At 37.5% G+C, this 21660-nt stretch overlaps 4 protein-coding genes and 1 pseudogene across 5 annotated transcripts; 1 reads left to right on the top strand and 4 right to left on the bottom strand.

The window, feature by feature from the left end:
- Positions 1-88: 88 nt before the first annotated feature.
- On the bottom strand, positions 89-4162 carry LOC103344702 (DHHC-type zinc finger family protein). Its single transcript, XM_008248323.3, is given in 11 exon segments — positions 89-791; positions 1022-1147; positions 1496-1548; positions 1639-1730; positions 2294-2346; positions 2453-2525; positions 2673-2840; positions 2925-3019; positions 3655-3748; positions 3860-3905; positions 3908-4162. Coding segments are annotated over 11 exon segments (1179 nt in total). The 5' UTR covers positions 4008-4162; the 3' UTR covers positions 89-512.
- Positions 4163-4688: 526 nt separating this feature from the next.
- Positions 4689-6924, bottom strand: LOC103344701 (uncharacterized). Of its 2 annotated transcripts, none has more exons than XM_089052047.1 (7): positions 6539-6924; positions 6164-6371; positions 5783-5869; positions 5495-5641; positions 5353-5379; positions 5174-5269; positions 4689-5057 (listed from the first exon to the last, which is right to left on the bottom strand). In XM_089052047.1, exons 1-7 carry the CDS (start codon positions 6769-6771, stop codon positions 4857-4859), a joined length of 999 nt encoding a protein of 332 aa, XP_088908173.1. In that variant the 5' UTR covers positions 6772-6924; the 3' UTR covers positions 4689-4856. The 2 variants fall into 2 exon arrangements, with proteins under 2 accessions (XP_088908173.1, XP_008246543.2); XM_008248321.3 differs by having other exon boundaries at positions 6164-6382; positions 6535-6915.
- A 2964-nt stretch (positions 6925-9888) lies between these two features.
- On the bottom strand, positions 9889-12121 carry LOC148921210 (uncharacterized; annotated as a pseudogene).
- Positions 12122-12541: 420 nt separating this feature from the next.
- Positions 12542-13608, bottom strand: GAMMA-H2AX (gamma histone). Its single transcript, XM_008248320.2, has 2 exons — positions 13286-13608; positions 12542-12916 (listed from the first exon to the last, which is right to left on the bottom strand). Exons 1-2 carry the CDS (start codon positions 13487-13489, stop codon positions 12695-12697), a joined length of 426 nt encoding a protein of 141 aa, XP_008246542.1. The 5' UTR covers positions 13490-13608; the 3' UTR covers positions 12542-12694.
- Positions 13609-17037: 3429 nt separating this feature from the next.
- On the top strand, positions 17038-19693 carry LOC103344699 (gibberellin receptor GID1C). Its single transcript, XM_008248319.2, has 2 exons — positions 17038-17406; positions 18108-19693. Exons 1-2 carry the CDS (start codon positions 17368-17370, stop codon positions 19101-19103), a joined length of 1035 nt encoding a protein of 344 aa, XP_008246541.1. The 5' UTR covers positions 17038-17367; the 3' UTR covers positions 19104-19693.
- The last annotated feature ends 1967 nt before the right edge of the window (positions 19694-21660 follow it).

Here is a 21660-nt window from a genome sequence, read left to right as displayed (position 1 = left end):
GCAAGCTCTTCTCTACCTCTTCTCTACATGGAAGTGGGAGACCCAAATATCAAATACAGTTCATTTCTTTAGTCAGAAAGAATAGAAAGATTAACAATTTATATCATTCTTCTTCCAATGAGTAAAGATATCATTTTACAGAAATTGAAAGAAGAAGAAAAAGGAAAAAAAAAAAAGGGAAAAAGAGTCGGCTTTACAAGAAAAATCCCCTATGCTAATTGTTAACATAACAAATTGAATGTCTACTGTGATTGCGGCTACTTTCATTATATTACATATCCTTGAATGAAACACCAATCACAAGCAGTCGGCCATATCCCGTAGGCATAGATGGCTTGCAATAATGATACACAAAGCCAGAACAAGCATCTGATCTTTGCCAGATCCCTCTCTTGGTGTCACCCGCTGTTCAAGCATGAGAAATTTTGCGAGAACGGGCTATGAAGCTGTTCGATTGCTGGAAGAAACAACAAGAAGCAAAGCATACAAGGTTGAAGGGCCAGCAATCTGTCTCAGCCAGACTTCGATTTGGTTTGCAGAGACAACTGTCTTCTTGAGAGGGGCATGATGATCTCAAGAATATTCTGAAAGAATCCTTTGTCATATATGTTATTCGTAACCACTACCTCAACATCCTTAAGTGGGGATCTTCGGAACATGGCTCTCCATTTGTTCTCTGGAGGTTTTCTTTCACTACTCATCCCATTGATACTTGCTTTTAGTGCTGCAGAACTCGCTCTTGCTTCATTTAGCTTCCTCTGCCAGCTTACATACTCTTGCCACTTGAAAGTCTGCTTCAAAAGAAATGCACACACTAAGTTCCAATGTTTAAGTAATGACAGAAGCCACTGTTATGCTAAGCTTTCTTTTCCCGAGGGAGTGATGGAGCCTAATGAACTATCTCTGCCCCGCATCATTATTACCTCCTCTATCCTGCCCTCTTTGGAACTTTATATCAAGACATAACTATTCAACAAAGTCACAGAGAGAGAGAGAGAGAGAGAGAGAGAGAGAGAGAGACCTCATTTGTCGTAGTATTTGTGAGACAAAGTTTTGCATGGTAACCAAAGAAACCCGCCAATGACAGTGAAACTATTGCAAGAAACACCATAAGAAGTATTTGAGTGTTGTAGGCCCCCAACAACCACTGTAATGCATCAGGAAAGAATAAAGCAATGAGCAGCATGAAAAAAGGAAACAAAAAATAAATGAGTAGAGAAATATACAACCATGCAAAAAGTACCAAAACCACACGCCATATAAAAAAAATTGAACCCTATAACCCTCGAAATTTCCAGCTCAATGATTTAATGAAAGCAAATTATTATCACGGAAGAGTTCAGACTCTGCCTATTTATACACATTTCTAAGCTATGCTTCGTAGTTGGAGACATCATGGAAAGTAATTAAATGGTGAACTCCAACCAGGCTCAGCAAAAATATTTTTGGAAGCTGTTACTCTTCTACATTGGCAAAACAAAATAAATCAACTTACCTGCACAACATGCGGTGATAAACTGCGAAAAGAATTTTCTATACCATAATAAACTGCAATGAAGAAATTAGGGAAAGGAACGTTATTTAGGTTCAAATGAAACACAATCATCAAGTAGGAGGATGGAATGAAACTTAATTTACCAGTTAGGATATCAATAACTTTAAATTCTTTAATTTGTCCAGCAAGAATTAACCCAATGGCCACTGTTCCATATATGCAAAGTAAGGTGTGCCTGAAAAAGCACTAAAGAAATTATAACAAATAGACAAACAAAAAGTGTAGTATATTACCTCACAGCTAAAATAAAGTTAAAATTGACAGAGCAATTAAGTAAAACAGAAAATAAGATAAAAAATGCTTATTCATAAGTCTGGAATTGACACATTCATGCAAACATTAAGACCATAGAATGCTTATTCATTATTTGTAATTGAAACATTCGTGCAAATTTTAGGCCTAAACCCTAATGGTTATTCTCCAGTGTAATCTGTTGTGAATTTCAAGAGTGTAACGGTAAATGCCATAAACAAATTCAAAACCTCATAGACCAGAAGATCTAAAGTTTTTCCAATTTTTATTCGCACTAACTTCATATGCAAACATTGGATGGTTAAGTTTCAAAAAGAGAATGCAGATGATAACCTTTCATTATCAATCCGTGAAAAAACCGATTTTCTACCCATCATACCCATCAACATGTACAGTCAATTATTTGGGAAGCACAGGCAGTGGAGAAAACAAAGGGTCACACAAAACACATAAACACAAACTGTTGTTGCATCAGATAGAACTCACCACAAAAGAAATGCCATGAAGTACTGGATGTTTCTCTCACCTATGCAATTATTCTGCAATCAAAACCATGTTGTTAAATTCACAATCAGCACCACATAAAATGTCCTATATATGAGGGAAGGGATGGGAAAGAAGAAGAATAGTTCGAGAATTTCAGACCATCCATCCACAATGATGGTCAAAGCGGGCAACACAGCGATCACATATGCTGCAATGCTTAGACCTGGCAGGTCTAAACCACAGAGGAAGAAGGACAAGGTAAACGAGAAAGTAAGAAAAGGAAAGAAAGGAACAAAACCAAACAGCATAAATCTTTTCCATAAAAAAAAAAGACAACAGAAAGAAAACATTGGAAAGAAATCAATAAAGCAGGACTCACTTTGGAATTTTGCATGTTGAACATTCTTTCTCAGAGTATATAACATTGTCATAGGGATAAGCAGAGAGATACTGAGAAACATTATCAGCCTTCACTGTTCCTGGATCAGAAAAGCTAGTTAATAGAAAGAGCAGAACACCGACGCCAACAGCCAACAAGCTTGTATACCTGAAAGAACAGAGAAGAGAATGCGTAGAGGATTCAGTACTAAAAAATGGAAAATTTTATGTTAACAGAATACTTGACACATACCTGTGAATTTCACCTATATAATAGCCAGGAATGTAACCGAAGGAAGAATTTGCAACTAAGAAATACGTTCCTCCTACAATTGCAAGATATATTATCTGCACAAACAGAAAACTAACCATTAATCCTGAATCAAAGAGAAAGAGAAAAATAATTCCTAGTTGTCCACATCAGTAGGTGGAAATATCAAAGGCACTCGTATTTGACAGTTACACCTAGTCTTTTTCTTCTATTGCAGCCACAGTTCAAATTCACCAACTTTTAAGCAGTTCCTAATGATTCTGTCAAATTTACCAACTTTTAAGCACTTCCTAAGGATTCTTTCAAATTTACCAACTTTTAAGCACATTCATACACCTTTATCTGGAAATATTGTAACTTGGAGCACCAAATCCTCAATAGTCTGTTTTTACCACATTTTCCTCACTTTGGCTCCGTTAAGATTTCTCATGTTCTACTTACTCAAGCAAGAAGATAACCACAGATTTACCAAAATGCACACAACGTGAAAGACAAAACCTTTTACTGGATTATCTAATAAAACTGAGTTTAACAGAAGCAGCAACACCAAAAACGTGAATGAGACCGTAATGAAGCCACAATTCAATTCCCAATAAAGCACCCAAAGAAAATTACAACTTTATGAACAAAGTCAACTAACCAGAAGCCTTTATCTCTCAATTACAATCACAAAAATTTAGACAATTCTGTTTCGGGGACAAAAAAACGAAACCTGCAAAATTGGATTGGGTCGATCACAGCAGAAATACTCCACGGAGGAAATGGCATTAGTTCCCTTGGCCCCAAAAACAAACCCAACAAATCGTCTGCAAAATAACAGTAAATTGAATCTCAACAAAACCAAAACCAGTAGAAATATAAGTGATTGGAAGAGAGAGAGAGACAGAGAGAGACAGAGAGAGTACTGATTACTGAACTGAAAGTAATCGTAGGCGCCGAAGGTGAGAAAGTGGTGGATGCGTTGATGGGCGTGCCTTCGAAGATGGGCCATTGGCCACAGAGGAAGGAGACTAGAACAAGCGTTGTCACTAAGCCATGGCACAACAGAATCCACTGTACCTCCATTCTTACTTTTCACTTCTGACGACTCTTCTGACTTGCAGTTGCAGACTTGGTCGATGACTTCTTGGTTTTGTTTTAGTGGGAGGGAGACAGCAGATGAGGCCCTTTTTGGTTTTCGTTTTCGTTTTTATGCGGGCTTCCCACTTTGGAATTCTCTGCGGCTTAAATAATGTTTTTTCGTTCACAAAGAACAAAGAAAGCATCTATATATAAAATAAAAAGTAGATAACGGTTAAACATTCAAAATATCAGAAAATATTTTTAGTTAATGTAAATATTAAATTATTAATAATTAAAATTATTAATTAAATTAGAGTAATATAGATAAATTCATACTTTTTATATTTAAAAAATTAAAATTAAAAGAAAAATCAAATAATTGATCCTATTTTTATGAAACACAACTAACCATTATTATTTTTAATTCTAAAATAAATTTAAAATTTTTTTAAAAAAAGGCATCTCTGAAGAAGCGTGCAGAGAGGCTAATATTAATTAAAACTAAACAAAAAAAATCATTACTTACTTAGGGCCCCTATGGTAATGTTTTCGTAAAACATTTTATGCCCATAACAAAATGTGTCACGAAGATTTTCCATCAAAAAGGAAAAATTATTTCGGTTCTACAAAGTCACTAAAGCTGGTCAAGAATTGGAAGCGTGCATATATATAATCCAAAGGCTATTTTGAATCAAAATCTTTGGATTCATCCAAATTGACTATCATCTCCATACTCCATTGCAAATTCCTTACAGATATAGAAATTCAAATCTGTTATACTTTACATCCCATATAAATGAAAGAAAAGAAAAAATGTCATCAAAGCTTGATGAGTTTTTCAGAACCATTAGCTTAGATGTCTGCATTGCCAATGGTGTCCTCTATGACATCAATGCAAGATCCTACAGATTTTCCTTCTGACATGGCCTCTGCAAGCTTAGCTCGCACTACTTCGTGACGGCGCAAGATTAGGACAGTGTTTAAGACAGACCATCTGACTTGAGAATCTGTTTTCTTCTGTGTGAAGCCTAAGCTTCTGTACAACGAATCCAGCTATTTTAAGAGCAAGCACAATCCAGTTAGTAACTTGTTCCATTATGTCTGTCTTGCTTGCAGGAACAACAGAATCAAATTTGACCCCAAAAAAAAGGAACATAATCAAGTGAAACCTGGTTAATATCTGCCAGACCACCCTCAGCATAGCCGTATAAAATATACTCAGCAGCAACGCCGGCTAGCGCTACGCATGCAAATCTGTTCAGCGTCTAATAAGATGCATTTCCAATTCATGAAAGTTTCTCATTTCAAAAGGAAGGAGAAATTTTAGAGGTCAAGGGTAGAAACGTACGGTAGCTGATACTTTCCCTGCATTGACCTGTATGAAATGGGAACTGCTATAAATCAAGGATAATAATCAAAATACAGAATTAGAAGATATGATCAACGTTGAGCAGCATCGACGAAGCTTTACATAGACAATGGCAGCATACCTCTTCAGCAAATTCAAAATCCACAAAAGCAGTCCCAGCTTGAACATTGAGCGATCCTTCCTTCTTCAAAGCTTCCAAACTGGATAGTGTATATCCCTTTGGAAGGATGCCAACCAAGTATGCAATTAAGAAATGGCCAGCTTCATGCTACATAAATAGTTTCTCTTTTAGATGAATACTTCATGAGGATATCCTCACAACAAAATATCCGAAGGTTTCAGAACCATCGGCAGAAAGAGCATATAAGAAGATGAGAGATGGAGGGAAGGAGAGAGGGAGAGATCTTACTTGAATCACCCTGTTGTGGTACTTCTGACTAAAGGTGTGACCAATTGTATCAATAACCAAGCTACTAACTCCTCCATTGAAAGATACCTATGAGAATGTAGTGAAATAATAAGGCATTAAAAGCATTAGGAGTTCTTGTTTGCTAAAGTAATTAAAGAATGGAAATTGTAATTGAGCAAAAGTTGAAATGTCGAGAGGGGCTAGAAATGACTTCAAACAAGAAAAGCACTTCAGCGGATTCTCTTTATGGTAAATGTTCAATATCACTTGATGTATAGCTTACAATCTTTAGGATTGTTGTGATTGCTTCCAACAACAGCTCAAGGCTTTCAATGATATGGATTATCAAGACATGTTCTTAGACAAGCATAAGGAAATTACCGCGTCGAGAGTCCACAGAAACAACAATCCTAAAGAAATATAGAAAATCTGCTGTGCACTAAACCCAAACACATTCCATGCAGAAACACCTCCTAGCACAGCAGCAAGCTGAAGGTTTCTTTCTATGGAACCCAGAGTAGTATCTACTGGGGACAGAAGAGACGACGCTTCTATCCCATTCAGCTTTAGTTCATCCAAGCTGTAGAGCCTTTGGGGTACCTTGCACAATGAATCCATTTCAGTAAATGAAGTAAATCCAGACCTTGATATATCATATTGCTGCTAAAAATAATTCGGGAAAAGCCGAAAAGGTGTCCTAAAAGAAAAAGAACACCAAAAAAAAAAAAAAGAGAGCCAGAGTTTGGCAAAACCTGCCTAGCAGCACCAAAGCACCTGAGGCCACCAGGCTTGCCTTGCACATCTTTAACAAGTGAGAGCGCTGCTCGCTCATCTCCCTTATCCAACTCCTTATCCACTTGCTTCAAAACTTGTTGCCTTGATACACTAACCTCAGATGAACATATGATGCCAAAACTGGGAAATCTCAGGCTCAGTTGGAGTTGGGGTCTGTATGATGTGCCTGCATAGCAATGCATCACAGTGCCCATTCAAAGAAGAATTCAGGACACATTACCTTCACAAATCCCAACCAATGAAAAAGATTGGCTAATGTTTGAGACTAGTTTGTTTGTTGCACTCTTTTGGGCCACACAAAATGGATAAGCAATATTTATCTTCATATTCATGTAAATGTTTGTTCCTACACTTTTTCGCAGCGCAAGATTTTGAACCAATTTTCTAGTAGAGAATCCTAAAATCCCACATAAAAGTGTCGGCCCAAAACACTTACCATGTAAATCCCAAAACGAAAATGAAAAGTGTAAATTTGTATGTCGACTGTCACTGCTTGCAGTGCTCGTATTTATTTGTCAACATGTGATCGTTCATTTCACCATATCCTTGCAACAAAGTCAATATCTTACGAAAACATAAGTAAATTAGCAGACAAATTTTCGATCATTTCTCAATGGTGTATACACATATATACGTATTTTTCAATAGCACTTCCGTTTTCCGTATACATTTTAAAGACTCAGTAAAATAAAAGTTTAAAAATTAAAAAAAAATGCTAACGTATAATACACGTATTGTACATGGACATATGTAATTTTCTTGTTTTGTTTTTTATAAAAATTTCAATAATATACAAAAAATTCAGGATTATACACAAAATACTCACATATTATTGAATAGAAATAAAATATATTTAAATATTTAAATACTAATTATTCATTAAGTAAATAATATATAACTACTAATTAAAGTAATTAAAAAAGAGGAATTTAGTTTCTGCTATTTAATTGGTATAGCCGCACGGCTATACTTTTAAAGAAATTTTATTTTAGAGTTCCACTTGTATAGCCGTGCGGCTATTAAATCTTATAGCCGCGCGGCGATACTGTTAAAGAAATTCTAATCGTATAGCCGCGCGGCCATACTTTCAAAGAAATTATAGAGTACAGCCGATCGGCTATACGTTCAAAGAAATTATAGAGTATAGCCGACCGGCTATACTTTTGAAATAATCTATTCACGGTCGGCTATACTTTTGAAATAATCTATTTACATAGTATGGCCGCACGGCTGTGTTCTCTTTTTTTATAGTAAATAGTATAGCCGCGCGGCTATATGTAAAAAAACACACGTTTTCAAAAAAATTTATACAACACGGCCGGCGATACGCTTCATTTGTTATATGTAAACAGTATAGCCGGACGGCTATATTGGTGTCCTTTTATTTATTTATTTTTAATAAATAGTATAGCCGTGCGGATATACGCTTAAAATATCTATTCCAATCCTTTTTTTCATATAATTATTTTTACCTGATTTTCTTTTATCAATAAGAGTAATTTAGAGCATTATCCATTACTATTAGGTCATTGTCCGATTCACTATTTTCCATTTTTTAATTTTTACTTTTCCAATGTTATTACTCGTATAAAGAATTTAGCAATTTCCCGTTTAGTACTTGCGTATTATACATGTACGTATTTTTCTAATATTTATGCTTCTTCGTACTACACTTCATTGGTACATACAACGGGGTACCACTCACCACCAACACTTGAGTTTGTAACATTATTGCAAGACTCAGTAAAATTCATTTTGCTTTGTAGTTTTCTTTTTTTATAAAAAAGGTAATAATATATTGGAATGCTTGGAATTGTAACTTGCACGTACGTAATTTTCTTGTTTAGTACACGTATTTTTTACAAAAATTTCAATAATACAAAAAAAAATCAAGATTCTACACAAAATACTCACATATTATTGAATAAAAATAAAATATATGTAAATATTTAAATACTAATTATTCACTAAGTAAATAATAATTAAAATATATAAACTACTTATATATATATAAAGTAAATTTAGGTTTTAGCCAAAAAAAAATTTTCACTTTTGGAAAAAGCCAAAGCTTTTTTAAAAAAGACAGAAAAACCTCTCAACTTTCAAATCAAAGACATGCAAATGTAAAGGATTCCTTAGGAAATCCAAAAATAATTAAGGGTAATTTTGTCTATTTTTGGATTTGGCTGAGACCCAGAATTCCATGACTTGTTAGAAAATGTAAAAGAATCTCCATCCTTACAGACTGGTACATGATAAACTAGTAATACCGTGGTGATAGAGTGGCAATACAGGAGGGATACAAAATCTTGATTGTATTTATCTTTGGTTTTTGTTTTGTTTCATTTTATTTACATTTCCTTACTCATTTCTAGTATTCGATTTGTATCTTACCTATATGATTGTGTTAACTAAGTGTTCTACACGTACTCAAACTAGACCTTTATATAAGCCTCCAATTCCTTATGTGAACGATCCCGTATTTACAAATCTATACTCCAATATATTCGCACAATTGTGGATATTTTTAATTCAATGATTAGTACATGTAATTTTTGACAATTATTAATACATTAATTCTTGACAATTATTAATACAACACGAGGATAGTTCGGAATGTGTTTGGGCCCTCTCTCTCTCTCTCTCTCTCTCTCTCTCTCTCTCTCTCGTCTCTCTCGTCTCTTTCCCTTCGCAAAGTTGCAGCTTGTCGGAAGGATCCACCGTCAAGTGAATTGAATCTTTATCAAGTTGCGCCTTGATATCTCAACGTGCTCTGTTTATGTATACAAATTTACCGACAAGACGAATATGTTGGTATAGGTATTGTAAGGACTTTTTTGATTTTATTGTAGTATGATTTGGGTGATTTCATGTTCGATTAATTAAGTTGCTGGTTAAGTTTTCATAATTTTTGCAGTTTTGGAGTTTAAATTTGAAATGTAGATCCAATTCTTCTTGATTTTATATGTTTATTTTTGTTATTGTCCTGGATTTTCTAATTTCGTTCTAATTTGCTCCTTTTTGTGTTTTGGTTTGAGCTCCAATTTTTTTGAATCATTTTCGTGTTTTTTCTGTTTAGCCTATTGGTTTTTGAGCCTTAATTTGTTGTTAGGTAGCTGACCTTATATTGCAACATGTAAAACATGTAACTTTGAAATCCACCGTGAAGATATAAGGAAACCTCAGAGTTTATTGATAAATTGGAACTTTATGCAAATGAATTTTAGAGGAATCTAGCAAGTTGTCAGATATGAAGATATCAAGAACTCAAGGTTAAATGCTTCAAGGAAAAAAGAAGTGTTATTACCTTGCACCTTACTGCGTTCTTGATCCACTGATGATTTGAAATCTCACAGCATCACAAAAGCATGTCCTTTGATGAGAGAATTCACTGAGGCATTGTTTAAGACGGAAGTGTTGTATCTTATTATCCCCACCACAAAGGATCAAGAACCTATATCCAGAGAACGCAACAACCTTGACTGGTTATCACACTGGGATGCAGGCCAGTAGGGAAATTTATCCAAATTCAATGACGGACTTGACAGATAAAGTTGTCTACATCTTTTGGAGACACTGCCAAAACGAGTGAGCTTGACTGTTATATAAGGAATTTAAAGAATGTAATGAGCAACTCCCTCTGGAAGATCGCTAAATCTGTCTACCGTCCTCCTTCTCCTCCTAGCTAGTATGAACTCCAACACTCTGTCTAGGCAGCTTATGCATCTCCCCTGCCCTGAATGCTTTCCAAATGTTTAAGAATTACTGGATTTTGTAGAAAACAAGGATAGAGTTGTGTGAATTAAGGGGAATTAAGTTCATATTAAAACTGAAACATCAATTGCATTTACTATACACTGAACCAAAATAAAACCCTAATTAGAGTGCTTACCATTCATTCATATAAGCAAAAGAATTGGATCAAAGTAGGGTGACTGTTTATGGGGGGAACACAAACTTGTACTTACATCCTCTGTTATGTGGGATGCGGGCAGTGGATTGCACTTCATGCGCAAAGTACTCAAGTTAGGCATTCTCCTAAAAAGATAAGCTAATTCAGGGGCTAAGTGAGCTTCCAATGGTGATACACAAACAAGAAACATCATCTAATGGCATTGGCCCGCCTGCAAAGACGAATACACATCAACTAGCCAACGTTAAACCATAAACAAAGCACTTCTCTCAGACTGATCTTCAAACTAAACTTGGAGCATAAATGTGAATGTTCTTTCTAGCTAGTGTGACCGTTGCAATGCAATCACTCAAATCAAAACAATCCGAAATGTAAGATACATAAATTTATTAGCTCTATTGCATATCAAGACAGGAAAGATTGTACTCCAAAAAAAAAAAAAAAAAATCACACCAAATTGCAGGATATTTAGTATTGAACCAAAAGAAAAAGGCTGAAGAGTAGTCGCTATAACTTTTTCCCTGCGTATACTCCGAAAAACCTCAAACATCTTGCCAAAGCTATTGTGATCAGCAACCAGACAAATCTTGCCTTTTTCCAAATGCAATAATTTCCCCAGCTGGTGATTGATTGTGTTCCCAATCCATTCCAAATATGTAAGGTTTGGAGCAACAATGTTCCACGATTGGCCGGAAAAATTAGTCCGCCACCTGATGTGTATATCTTCAAGTTTCTCACCTGATATTTTAAGATTAGAAGGTTTATCGCCACCAGCAACAATGCTAAAGGATTTCAAAGAGGAGCTTTCAATGGTGATATCTGCCAACCCAACATGGCAACATGTTCAAGACGCAGTTCCTTAATGCATCTGCAGTGAGAGGAGATCCATTTGAACAACCCCTCATCTGTATCAACACGTTCAAGTGTTCCAACTTGGAACAACAAGCTGGGCGGGACTTTGATAGTTGCATTACACATGCTCAATGACAGAAACCTTAAAAACCCAGAAAGAAAGAGCCAACCTGGAAATGTAAATTGTTCCCCTCATTATTGTATATGTTGATATCAAGCACTTTGACCTACGGATCAGTGCCTTTCGAGATAGCTCCCATGATTTGACAATGCCATCGTGTTGCCAAAGCCGCCAGTGAAAACGAAGCTGCTGTATCTTGTTATTAAGAAGAATGAAGAGGTGGTTCGAAGAACCAACAACTCTACCCGCTGGCACAAGTTGGATTCATTCGGGTCGGAAAGTTGGACAAGATTCAAGGATGGAGACGAGAGATGGAGTTGTCTGCATCTTCTGGATACTGTGCCAAAATGGTGACGGTCTGCAGTACTAGTAAGGAAGGAGATAATGTGATGAGCAACTTGTTCTGGAATATCATATCTACCCTGCTCTCACCATGAACTCCTCTTTTACAACTTGCAGCAGCCATTTAAGTTATACCTTGGCTAGCTTTCCAAAAACTTCAGAATTACTGGATATCAAACATGAAATTGGTCAAGTTAAAACCCCTTATTGGTCAACTTCCATATGAAATTGTTGTTGAAAGCATATGCATCATCAATTTCATGTAGCCAAGAGAACAGAGCCCCCTCCTGAAGCAGAGCACAGAGAACCCTAACATGGCGTTAGTTGTTGATGTGAAAAGGACACGAAGACAGAAAGGAATTAGTTAAATGGATCATATTGGCTTCACACATAAACTAGTTGAACCAGGTGATGCGCTATGCCGTTTAATAAATTTGTGATTGAGTGAGCTGTGGAATTTCCTTCGGTAACTGGTTTACTATGGTCTGAAAAATATAGCTGGTCGTGTTTACAATTGGAGAAGACCGGCGCAAGATTAGAATGCGAAAAACTGAGGATTGATTTATTAGTAAGAGATATGCCTCTTTTTTTTAACTTGATTTGAGATAGTTGATCCAAAACTCTTTCACCTCATGAAGTGAAATCAAGCCCTAATGCATCAAATACCCAGAGGCACAAGCAATATCTAAAACATCCGCAGATGGTTTTGGAGAACAAAGTAACTTGAAAAGGGGAATTTAGTTGAGAAAATCCTAACACAAACTTTCATTTATAGCATACCAATTCCAAGTACCAAATGATCAAGCTCTATCCCAAAAAATTAAAAAACAACTTCATATAGTACAACTGCAGTAACTACTCTTTAACTCCACAGAAGGGAGAGAACCCTCTAGAACTCCTGAGAGGCGGATCCAATATCGCCCTTGCCTTTGCCCACCTTCTTCGGCAAAAGAGTTTGGTGGATGTTTGGCAACACTCCTCCATTAGCAATGGTCACAGACCCCAATAGCTTGCTTAGCTCTTCGTCGTTCCTCACGGCCAGTTGGATGTGCCTTGGCACAATACGGTTCTTCTTGTTATCCCTTGCAGCATTTCCAGCAAGCTCCAATACCTAAACACCCAATTTCAGACCAAAAGTCAGATCAAACCCATACAAATTCCATACTACAACAATCCATCACTTTCATGAAAATCTTAACCTATAAAACTCAATTCAATATCAATAAGATATAAAACTAACCGTAGGAACTTTTACTCATTTCACCAAAAGAACCGAACGCAAATACAAAAATCAATTTCAATTTCAATTTCAAATAACACAACCAACACATTCGATCTAGGTTAAACAATCCGATTAAACCCAGAATCAAGGCCCTCAAACATGAAATCCCATTACACAAACAAAATTAAAACCAAAATTTCAATTAATCACAAGCGGCCCATAAAAGTAAAAACACATCTAGATCAAACACAAACTAACCTCTGCAGCAAGGTATTCGAGCACGGCGGAGAGATATACAGGTGCGCCAGCACCAACCCGCTCTGCGTACTTGCCGGCCTTAAGAAATCGGGCGATCCTACCCACCGGAAACTGGAGCCCTGCTTTATGAGACCTCGATACAGACTTGGAGGCCTTCGGTTTGCCCCTGCCTCCCTTCGTCGAACCAGCTTCTTTAGAACTCATTTTCCCAAATCAACACTGAAATCACAAAACCCTAACCCTAGAACAGAGAACAAGTCTTGGGCGAGTGAGAGAGGCGTGCGAGGCAGAGAGAAAGAGGGATGGGTTTTTCTTAATGTGAAACTGAAATGCGAGTGGGGTTTGGAATAAATAAGAGGTCAAGCTGTGCTCTGGTTGGCGGAGAGTGCGGTCACACGGATCGCCAGCGTGGCACGCCCTTTGGAAATTCGCGGGAAATTGAATTTTGGTCCTTTTTAGTTTTCCCACGGTCCATCGCTTTGCGATTCTCATTTCGCGGTTAACAGGCAAACAGCCCAGAAGAAAAACGACGACGTTTGGGAATAAGTTATGGGCTTGAAGTTTCTTAACTTTTGGGCTCCGTTGTTGTGACCTATTGGATCGCAGCCCAAACGGTGAAGCGTGCGTGTAGGAGTACGATTGGTTGGCCCACGGAATACGATTCTGGAATCTATGAGCTGCATGACACTGAATCGTGACATGACGCATCAATCGCCATGAAGGGTGAAGCCGTACCGTTAGACAATTTTTACTGTGGATCGTACTGCACCGGGTTCTTTTTTTTAAATTTTTTTACTGTGGATCGTACAGTACTGGGTTCTTGTTGGCTTTTGGAAACCTAATACTAGTTAGGAGAAAAAGAAAAGGGCCCTTGAAACTTGAAAAAAGATTCTATTTTCCAGCTAGCTGTAATTATTATTGATGATTTAGTACGATGAACAACACGCTTGATTGATCATCTGATCAAGTAGGCTCCTATATTTGATGATGATGATGATGAAATATACGGTCTTGGGCTCTTCTTATTGTAAATTATTTTGAGGATGAGAAATTCGAACACAGCACCTCGGATTCCTAATCTTTTTAGACATCACAAAACAACTTTTGGAAAATCTATGTACACCCAGAAGTCTCCGTAGACACCGAATTTGATTTCCAATCTTCAGATTATTCATAATTTCGATGTACGAATTTGGTAATTGGACCTTACCACCCACCTTGTGCTGCAAGTCAACCTGGACAAATATAATTCTGATGTCCAAGGCCATTTCATGAACAAAGGAAGGCCCATTAGGCCCAAAATGAGAGAGAGAAAGAGATAAGAACAAGAAGGAACAAAAATGTGGCAAAAGAAAAGCCAAAACGCAGAAAAGGACAAAAGAGATAAAGGCAACAAGAAAGGGTTAGCTTAGGTGTTGAATCTTGGGCCATACACGTAGGCAAACAACTATAGAAAGATGCCCTCCCTCATTAAGGGCAGGGCAGGGAAGGGCAGGGAAGGGCAGGGCTTGGAGTTGGAGAGGATGATGATGGAAATATTTGAAATATTTGGAGTTAAAAAGGAGAAAAGAAAAATAAGAAGAAAAGGGCAAAAGCCAAACGCAGCAGGAGGCAGAAGAATCCAAAAACTGTGGGTAATTGTTGACCTCACAGTTAAGAGCAATGGTTCCAAAGGCAGTGGGCATGAACAATAATAGTGAAAGTCCCACCCAAAGTAGAACTTTGATGGTGAAGTTCATCGACAGCGACTGCTACTGACTTGAGAGAAAGATGAGAGATGAGAGAGAGGAGAGAGGAGAGAGATGATAGATGAGATGATGCATGCCTTTGCCCAGCAGGGGTGCTTGTTTGTTTTCGTTGCCAACTGCCCTACAAATAGTTCTAGCACTGCTACTCACAGAGTATAGCTCTTTTTTTCTTTTTCCTCTTCTTATGATATTTCTTTCTTACTTTACAGGCAATCAAGATGCAAAGGACGTACTATTTTCTTTCCAATTTTTGAAAATTTTAAAATGAAGATGACGTACTAGTCTAGTTAGTTCATTATATATTTTGGGTTTTGGGTTTTTGGGTTTTTGGTTTTCTTGTTTTCAAAATGAAATCAAAGTGTTGGAAATGCCAAAAAAATAAACGTTTACTGATGAAATGAAATGAAAGGGTCTTCTCTGTTTTCAAAAAGTTAAAAAGTAAGGAAGCAACAGAGCTTGAAATGTAACTGTCATTAAGCTTTAGCTCGTTATGGGCTTAATGACAACGACTAAATGTGAAAACGTGACATTGTCCTAATGGATTTTGGAAGGGGGAAAAGCATGATTGTGGAAGATTAGTTTTGTTCACTGTTTAAGTATTCTCACATGTATTTTCTGTTCTTAAGGAGGCAGCAGCTTTTTCTAAAGAGTGTTGATTGATCGTGAACTATCTTTTGCTTTTATTCTCCAAACGGAAAGTGTACAATATAACCAAATATAATGGAGCAAAATTAATCACGACTTAAATGTACATTAAGCATCACAAGAGAGCTTCAAAATACACTATAGTATACACTTCTACGATAGCACAAATCTTGTACATTGGCTATGCCATTAAGTTGTGCTTGTAACAACAACTCACATGCGTGTTAGTGAATATTAGTCGTTAGTGTTTTATTGACCCGCTTTCATGAACTACTAAAAATCACCCACCATAATCTCTCGTTACAAATTTTGATAATGTCAGTCACTTGTACATTCACGTTACGCGTGTGAGTGGATGTGTTAGCCATTAATGTTTTGTTAACTTGCTTTCATCCCTTATTGGGAATTACTCCACCATAATCTCTCGTTACAAATTTTGAAAACACCATCCACGTGTACGGCACATCTTAGTGGATGTTAGCTGTTAGTGTTTTGTTAATATTCTTTCAGCACATATTAGTAATCACATACTTGAATCTCTCTTTACAAATTTTGATAGCGCCAATCACGTGCACGGACTTACACTCGTGTTAATGTATGTTAGTCATTAATGTTTTGTTGACCCGCCTTCATCACTTATTAGGTAGGAACCATCCACCATAATATCTCATTACAAATATTAATAGCATAAGCCACCTGGACAACCACTCACACTCGTGTTAATGGATACTAAACGTTTAGTGTTTTGTTGATTCGTTATCATCAACTCCTGAGAATCACCAGCTAGAATCTCTCATTACAGAATGTTAATAGTGTCATCCATATGTACGTAGATGGAATCTAACCATCAACGTGCATAAATGATGAGGAATTACTTGTGGCGACTAACCATTGCATACATTACTATTTTTTTTTTTTACAGTTGTATCGCTCGCGCGTCACGTGTTACGATTAAAAAAATATCTACTCACACTCACAATGACATTTCCGTAAATACGATCCAAAATGAAAGACAAAACGGTCATTGTGGCACCGCCAAAAGTAGTACTTTGTGTTCGGACGGGCTCTGTTTGTCCTCACGTGCCCTGCCTTCCACCACACGCCCTGAAGCTTTTATTGCTCCATCCATCCAAATATTTTAAATTCCTCACTTTCTCCTGTTTTTCCTTTTTATTTTATTAAAAAGAAATTTAAGAAAATCAAGTAATTAACGAATTTAATTTCTTTTGGATAGGTGGGTTCCACTAACCGTGTTTCTTTCGGCCGCTCACTTTGTCCCCTTCCCCTCTATCTCCCGCGTCATCTCTGCACTCATCCCGCACATTAGCATACGCCCTCACTTGTATGCTAAAATACGCCAGCCCTCTTATCCTGCACCCGCTCCACACAAGCACACTCTCTATTGCTCTGTTTTATTGTAGTGAGATTTGTCATTTCATCACATGAATGCAGAGAGAGGTTTCCCCTAGAGATTAGGGGCTTGTTTTGTCTGGGACCAATGGGTTAACGAAGTACGATCTTAAAGTTGGAGAGATTCAAAGGTTAGGTGCAGCCTGGCTGGCTTTGCTTCTTATTTGAGTGTGAATACGTGAGGCTTTGTCTTTCTGAAGTGGGTTTGCTCTCAGAGGATCTGTGTTCGGTTTTCTACTAGCTGAGCTTTTGGTGTGGAATTTCTTCAGACCAGTTTCCATGGCTGGGACCAACGAAGTCAACGTTAATGAATCCAGGGTAACCACTTTTTCTTTGATTTTTTGTTTAATTCAAAGTTTCGTTTTGGCTCAGCTTCTCTGGGTTGTGGTTTAGGGTGATGGTTTGCTTATCTTAATGGGTTCTCTGTGTTGTGGGGTTTGGTTTGTGGTTTTGTTATAGAAAGCCAGAATTTGTTCTTGTTTCTTTGGTTGGTCTGAAGACTTTGTTCTTGTTTAAGTTGAGGTTTTGACCAGTTTTTATTTAGGATTTGGACAGATATGGTATTGGGTTTGTTATACTTGTTCGAGTTCATCAGGTTTTTGAAGCTCTTCTTGTTTGGAGATGTGATTGGGATTTAGTGTTGTGGTTTTGGCATTGGGATGGGAGGCTGAGTATCTGCTGAACTTCAGCAGCTTCAAGAAATTTGATTAGATGAACCATGATTGTATTTGAAGACTGGTAATAGATTTTAGGCTGTATGGCCAAATCCACTGCTTTATGGGAAGGCTTTAGTTGATTTTGGTTTTTGTGCTTTCTTGTCAAAGTGTTCATGTCCTTCATTTGTGGTGTTTCCATGATGTCTCTGTTACCTTGAAACAATAGCAAAAAGCTTTTTTTGTAGATGCCATTACTCTGGTGTTGGTTGGAGTTCTTGATTCTTAGTCATGTTTATCTTGTTATGTTGGAATATGAATTTAACATACATAATTTGTTTTTTGGGGATCTTATACTATATACAGACGGTGGTTCCATTGAATACATGGGTCCTCATCTCCAATTTCAAGTTGTCTTACAATCTTCTTCGTCGACCTGATGGGACTTTTAACCGTCACTTGGCAGAATTCCTTGATCGGAAAGTGCCAGCCAATGCAAAACCAGTTGATGGGGTTGTCTCATTTGATGTCATCATTGACCGCGAAACTGGCCTGCTTACTCGAATCTATCAACCAGCCAATGCTGAAGAATCTGTGCTGAATATTCTTAATCTTGACAAACCTGTGAGCAATGAGGTTGTGCCTGTCATAATTTTCTTCCATGGTGGAAGCTTTGCGCACTCCTCTGCTAACAGTGGCATATATGATATTCTGTGCCGCCGACTAGTTGGTATTTGCAAGGCTGTAGTGGTCTCTGTAAATTACCGCCGGGCACCAGAACATCGATTTCCTTGTGCCTATGATGATGGATGGACAGCCCTGCAGTGGGTCAACTCTAGATCGTGGCTTAAAAGTACAAAGGACTCAAAAGTTCATATATATCTTGCTGGTGATAGCTCTGGTGGGAACATTGTACACAATGTTGCTTTAAGAGCAGTAGAATCTGGAATTGATGTATTGGGAAATATACTGCTCAACCCAATGTTTGGTGGGCAGGAGAGAACTGAATCTGAGAAGCGATTGGACGGGAAATACTTTGTCACCATCCAAGACCGGGACTGGTATTGGAGAGCTTTTCTCCCTGAAGGGGAAGACAGGGACCACCCGGCATGTAACCCATTTGGTCCAAGGGGTAATAACCTTGAAGCTATCAAGTTCCCAAAGAGCCTTGTTGTGGTGGCTGGTTTGGATCTTGTTCAGGACTGGCAATTGGCTTATGCTAAAGGGCTTGAGGAGGCTGGCAAAAACATCAAACTTATGTATCTTGAGCAGGCCACAATTGGTTTCTACTTGCTGCCAAATAATGACCATTTCTACACCGTGATGGATGAGATAAGTAAATTTGTGTGTTCCAACTGTTAATAGAATTGACTTTCATCGCGTGCGGTGATATATAACCTAAGCTTGACATTTCACCCGGAATAATGAAGGGTTTGTTTGCAGTACGTAAGATTGTGTAGCTATAGTGATTATTACTATTGTATTGATAATTGTGGTACTAAAAGATCCTGCTGGGGTCTGGTTCTTGTCTGAGGAGGACTAGGCTTGGTTGTTGGATGCAAAGGTATATGTGGATCTGCATATAGCTGGATCAGCATGTTTTGTTCTGGTGCAAATCGGAGCTTCCAAAAATTTGGTATTTTGGTTCGATAAAGCTTTGCAGACAGCAGGTTCGATTAACTAAGGTTAGCAGTCCCACGATACTTCCAGATTTGAGGATTCCGACTACTGGCCACAATGAAGAGGAAGACACTCAGGATTGTTGGTGCAACACCCACATCCAGTGACTGATCCATGAGTCAGTGACTTGCTAATGTTATATTATATATAGCTAATTCGGAACATGGATGGAAAATCACCCTCCATGGTATTGTTGTCATGTATTATTGTGTATACTTATGTGCTAGATTCTATAAAATGGTTGTGTATTGGCTGTTGCCTTTGTTGTTTAAGCGTTCCAGTTACTTGGTATGCCAATATTTGATGTGAATGTTAATGTCTACTCTTAACATGTTGTGTATTTCTTTTCCTCTTTTCTCTCCTTAAGATCAGTTAAAAAAGCTCTCTAAGTTCTTATGGGGCCTTTTTATTCGACACAAAATGAATAATGGCTGTGGGAAGAAGCAATAAGCTGGAAACTTTATTTTTGGAGAAGTTGAATGCGACTTACAGGAGCATTATGCTGAAGGGGGATGGCAGAGTTGGATGGTGATTGTATTAGGTCAAGTCACTCACTAAAAGGCCTAGGAAAAGGAGGAAATAAAAGAGCAAACAAGCCACTAAATGACAAATTATACAGGCACCAAAGTACAATCTAATATGTCACATCTCAGCATCTCCCATAAGCATATGCGTTTGAATTTGGACCTTAAAAGAAAAGAAAAAACACATTAAAGGACACTAGCTAAAGAGAAGCAGAAAAACTTGTGTGAAACGAGGATAATAGGATAGCATTGTTTCTTCTCCTACAGACGTTCAAGGCTTTGAGCCCATGTTTGTGTTTCCATAAACCATACAATCAACAACTTTAATGATAATTTTCAACAGGATTTGACTCAAGATTTATATAAGTGAACCTGATTATCTGTATCTCTAATTCTCTTTAGGATGCTAAATGATTGAAAGAGTTCATATTTTAGGACTGATGGAGACTGATTTTGGGTCATCCTTGTCAGTTCATGAATGCCTCTCCTCTCTTTTTCTGCATGTGTAACTCAGAAGGTGGTAGAGGAAATGCAAAAAATGGCTTGTTTCTAAAGGAAAAAAGTACCCCCTACTAGTGGTGGTTGGCCTGTGGGTGCTTTTCTAAGGGACCACACTTAGAATCAAACAATGCCATCTAATCTGGGTGAGTTGCTTTCACAATGATTTAAAAACTGGCACAGCAAGCAACAGCTAAGCTTCTGAAAATGACATCATGACGCCTTGTTTGTGTTAATTAATCTGTTTTTTTTCTTCTTAATTTTAAATTAAAGTACCCAGAAAGCCTGCTATTAGTTAATTAACAGGAGAGGAACACAAGTGGGTTTGTTTGTCAGATGTGGTTGTTTGTTTATATAATTTGAGGTTTTGCCAAACACAGTCGTCATCCACTATGAAAAATTCATATCAGCCAACAATTATCAGATCAACTGACGTTAGCGAAATAAAGTCAAGCGTTCTTGGCTTTGAAAACATATTCTTAATCGGTTGAATCGGTCTATACCATATGATCCATGGCAGCCATAATTCATTTCCATGATGTGAAGATGTTTGTCGTCAGCATGCTTATCACTGAATTGTTGAATAATACAGTCTAATGATGAAAACGAAAGTGTTCTTCAAATACACTTGGAAATTAGTTCATTACTTTTTTAAATACAACGATAGTTTAAACTTATTATAAACACACTTGGTTTGGTGTTCCTGAATAACCGACCTAATCCACGTTTGCACGCTGTTGGAAATTATCAAGTGGGAAAGATTGTCTTCATCGGTTAATTGGGTTTACAAGACAAAAGGTACTACAGCGTTTTGCAGGGGGGAAAGCTTAGGAACCCGGCCCAAAATCAAAAATGCTTGGGCCAGGGTGTCATACATTCTTCTCCTTCTCCATATAATCTTGGACTGTATTGTTTGGTCTCTTCTGTGCATTGTAAAATGTTGCACTAAAATCCAATCATCCACCGTGATATTCCATATGTGGGCAGAAGCCATGTAGTGGCATGGCAGGCCCTGCTCCGAGTAGCTATTCATCCATGGTCTGATCAACAAGGATAAAGCCTGCTAGTTCATGCCATTTGTCTCATTGCACACATGTCATAAAAAACCTAGTTAGGCTGCCAGAAAGGAAACATTTCTAGTTTCTTCCACCACTCAAAGATGAATGATTGACAGTATCATCATCAGAACTGAGATTTGGCACAGATGGCCTTCTATA

Source organism: Prunus mume, linkage group LG1 (genome assembly GCF_029339155.1).
Source record: "Prunus mume cultivar Tortuosa linkage group LG1, ASM2933915v1, whole genome shotgun sequence".
Lineage (NCBI taxonomy): Eukaryota > Viridiplantae > Streptophyta > Magnoliopsida > Rosales > Rosaceae > Prunus > Prunus mume.
The sequence above is the reverse complement of the archived record's forward strand: the minus strand, read 5'-3'. Positions and strand labels throughout refer to the sequence as shown.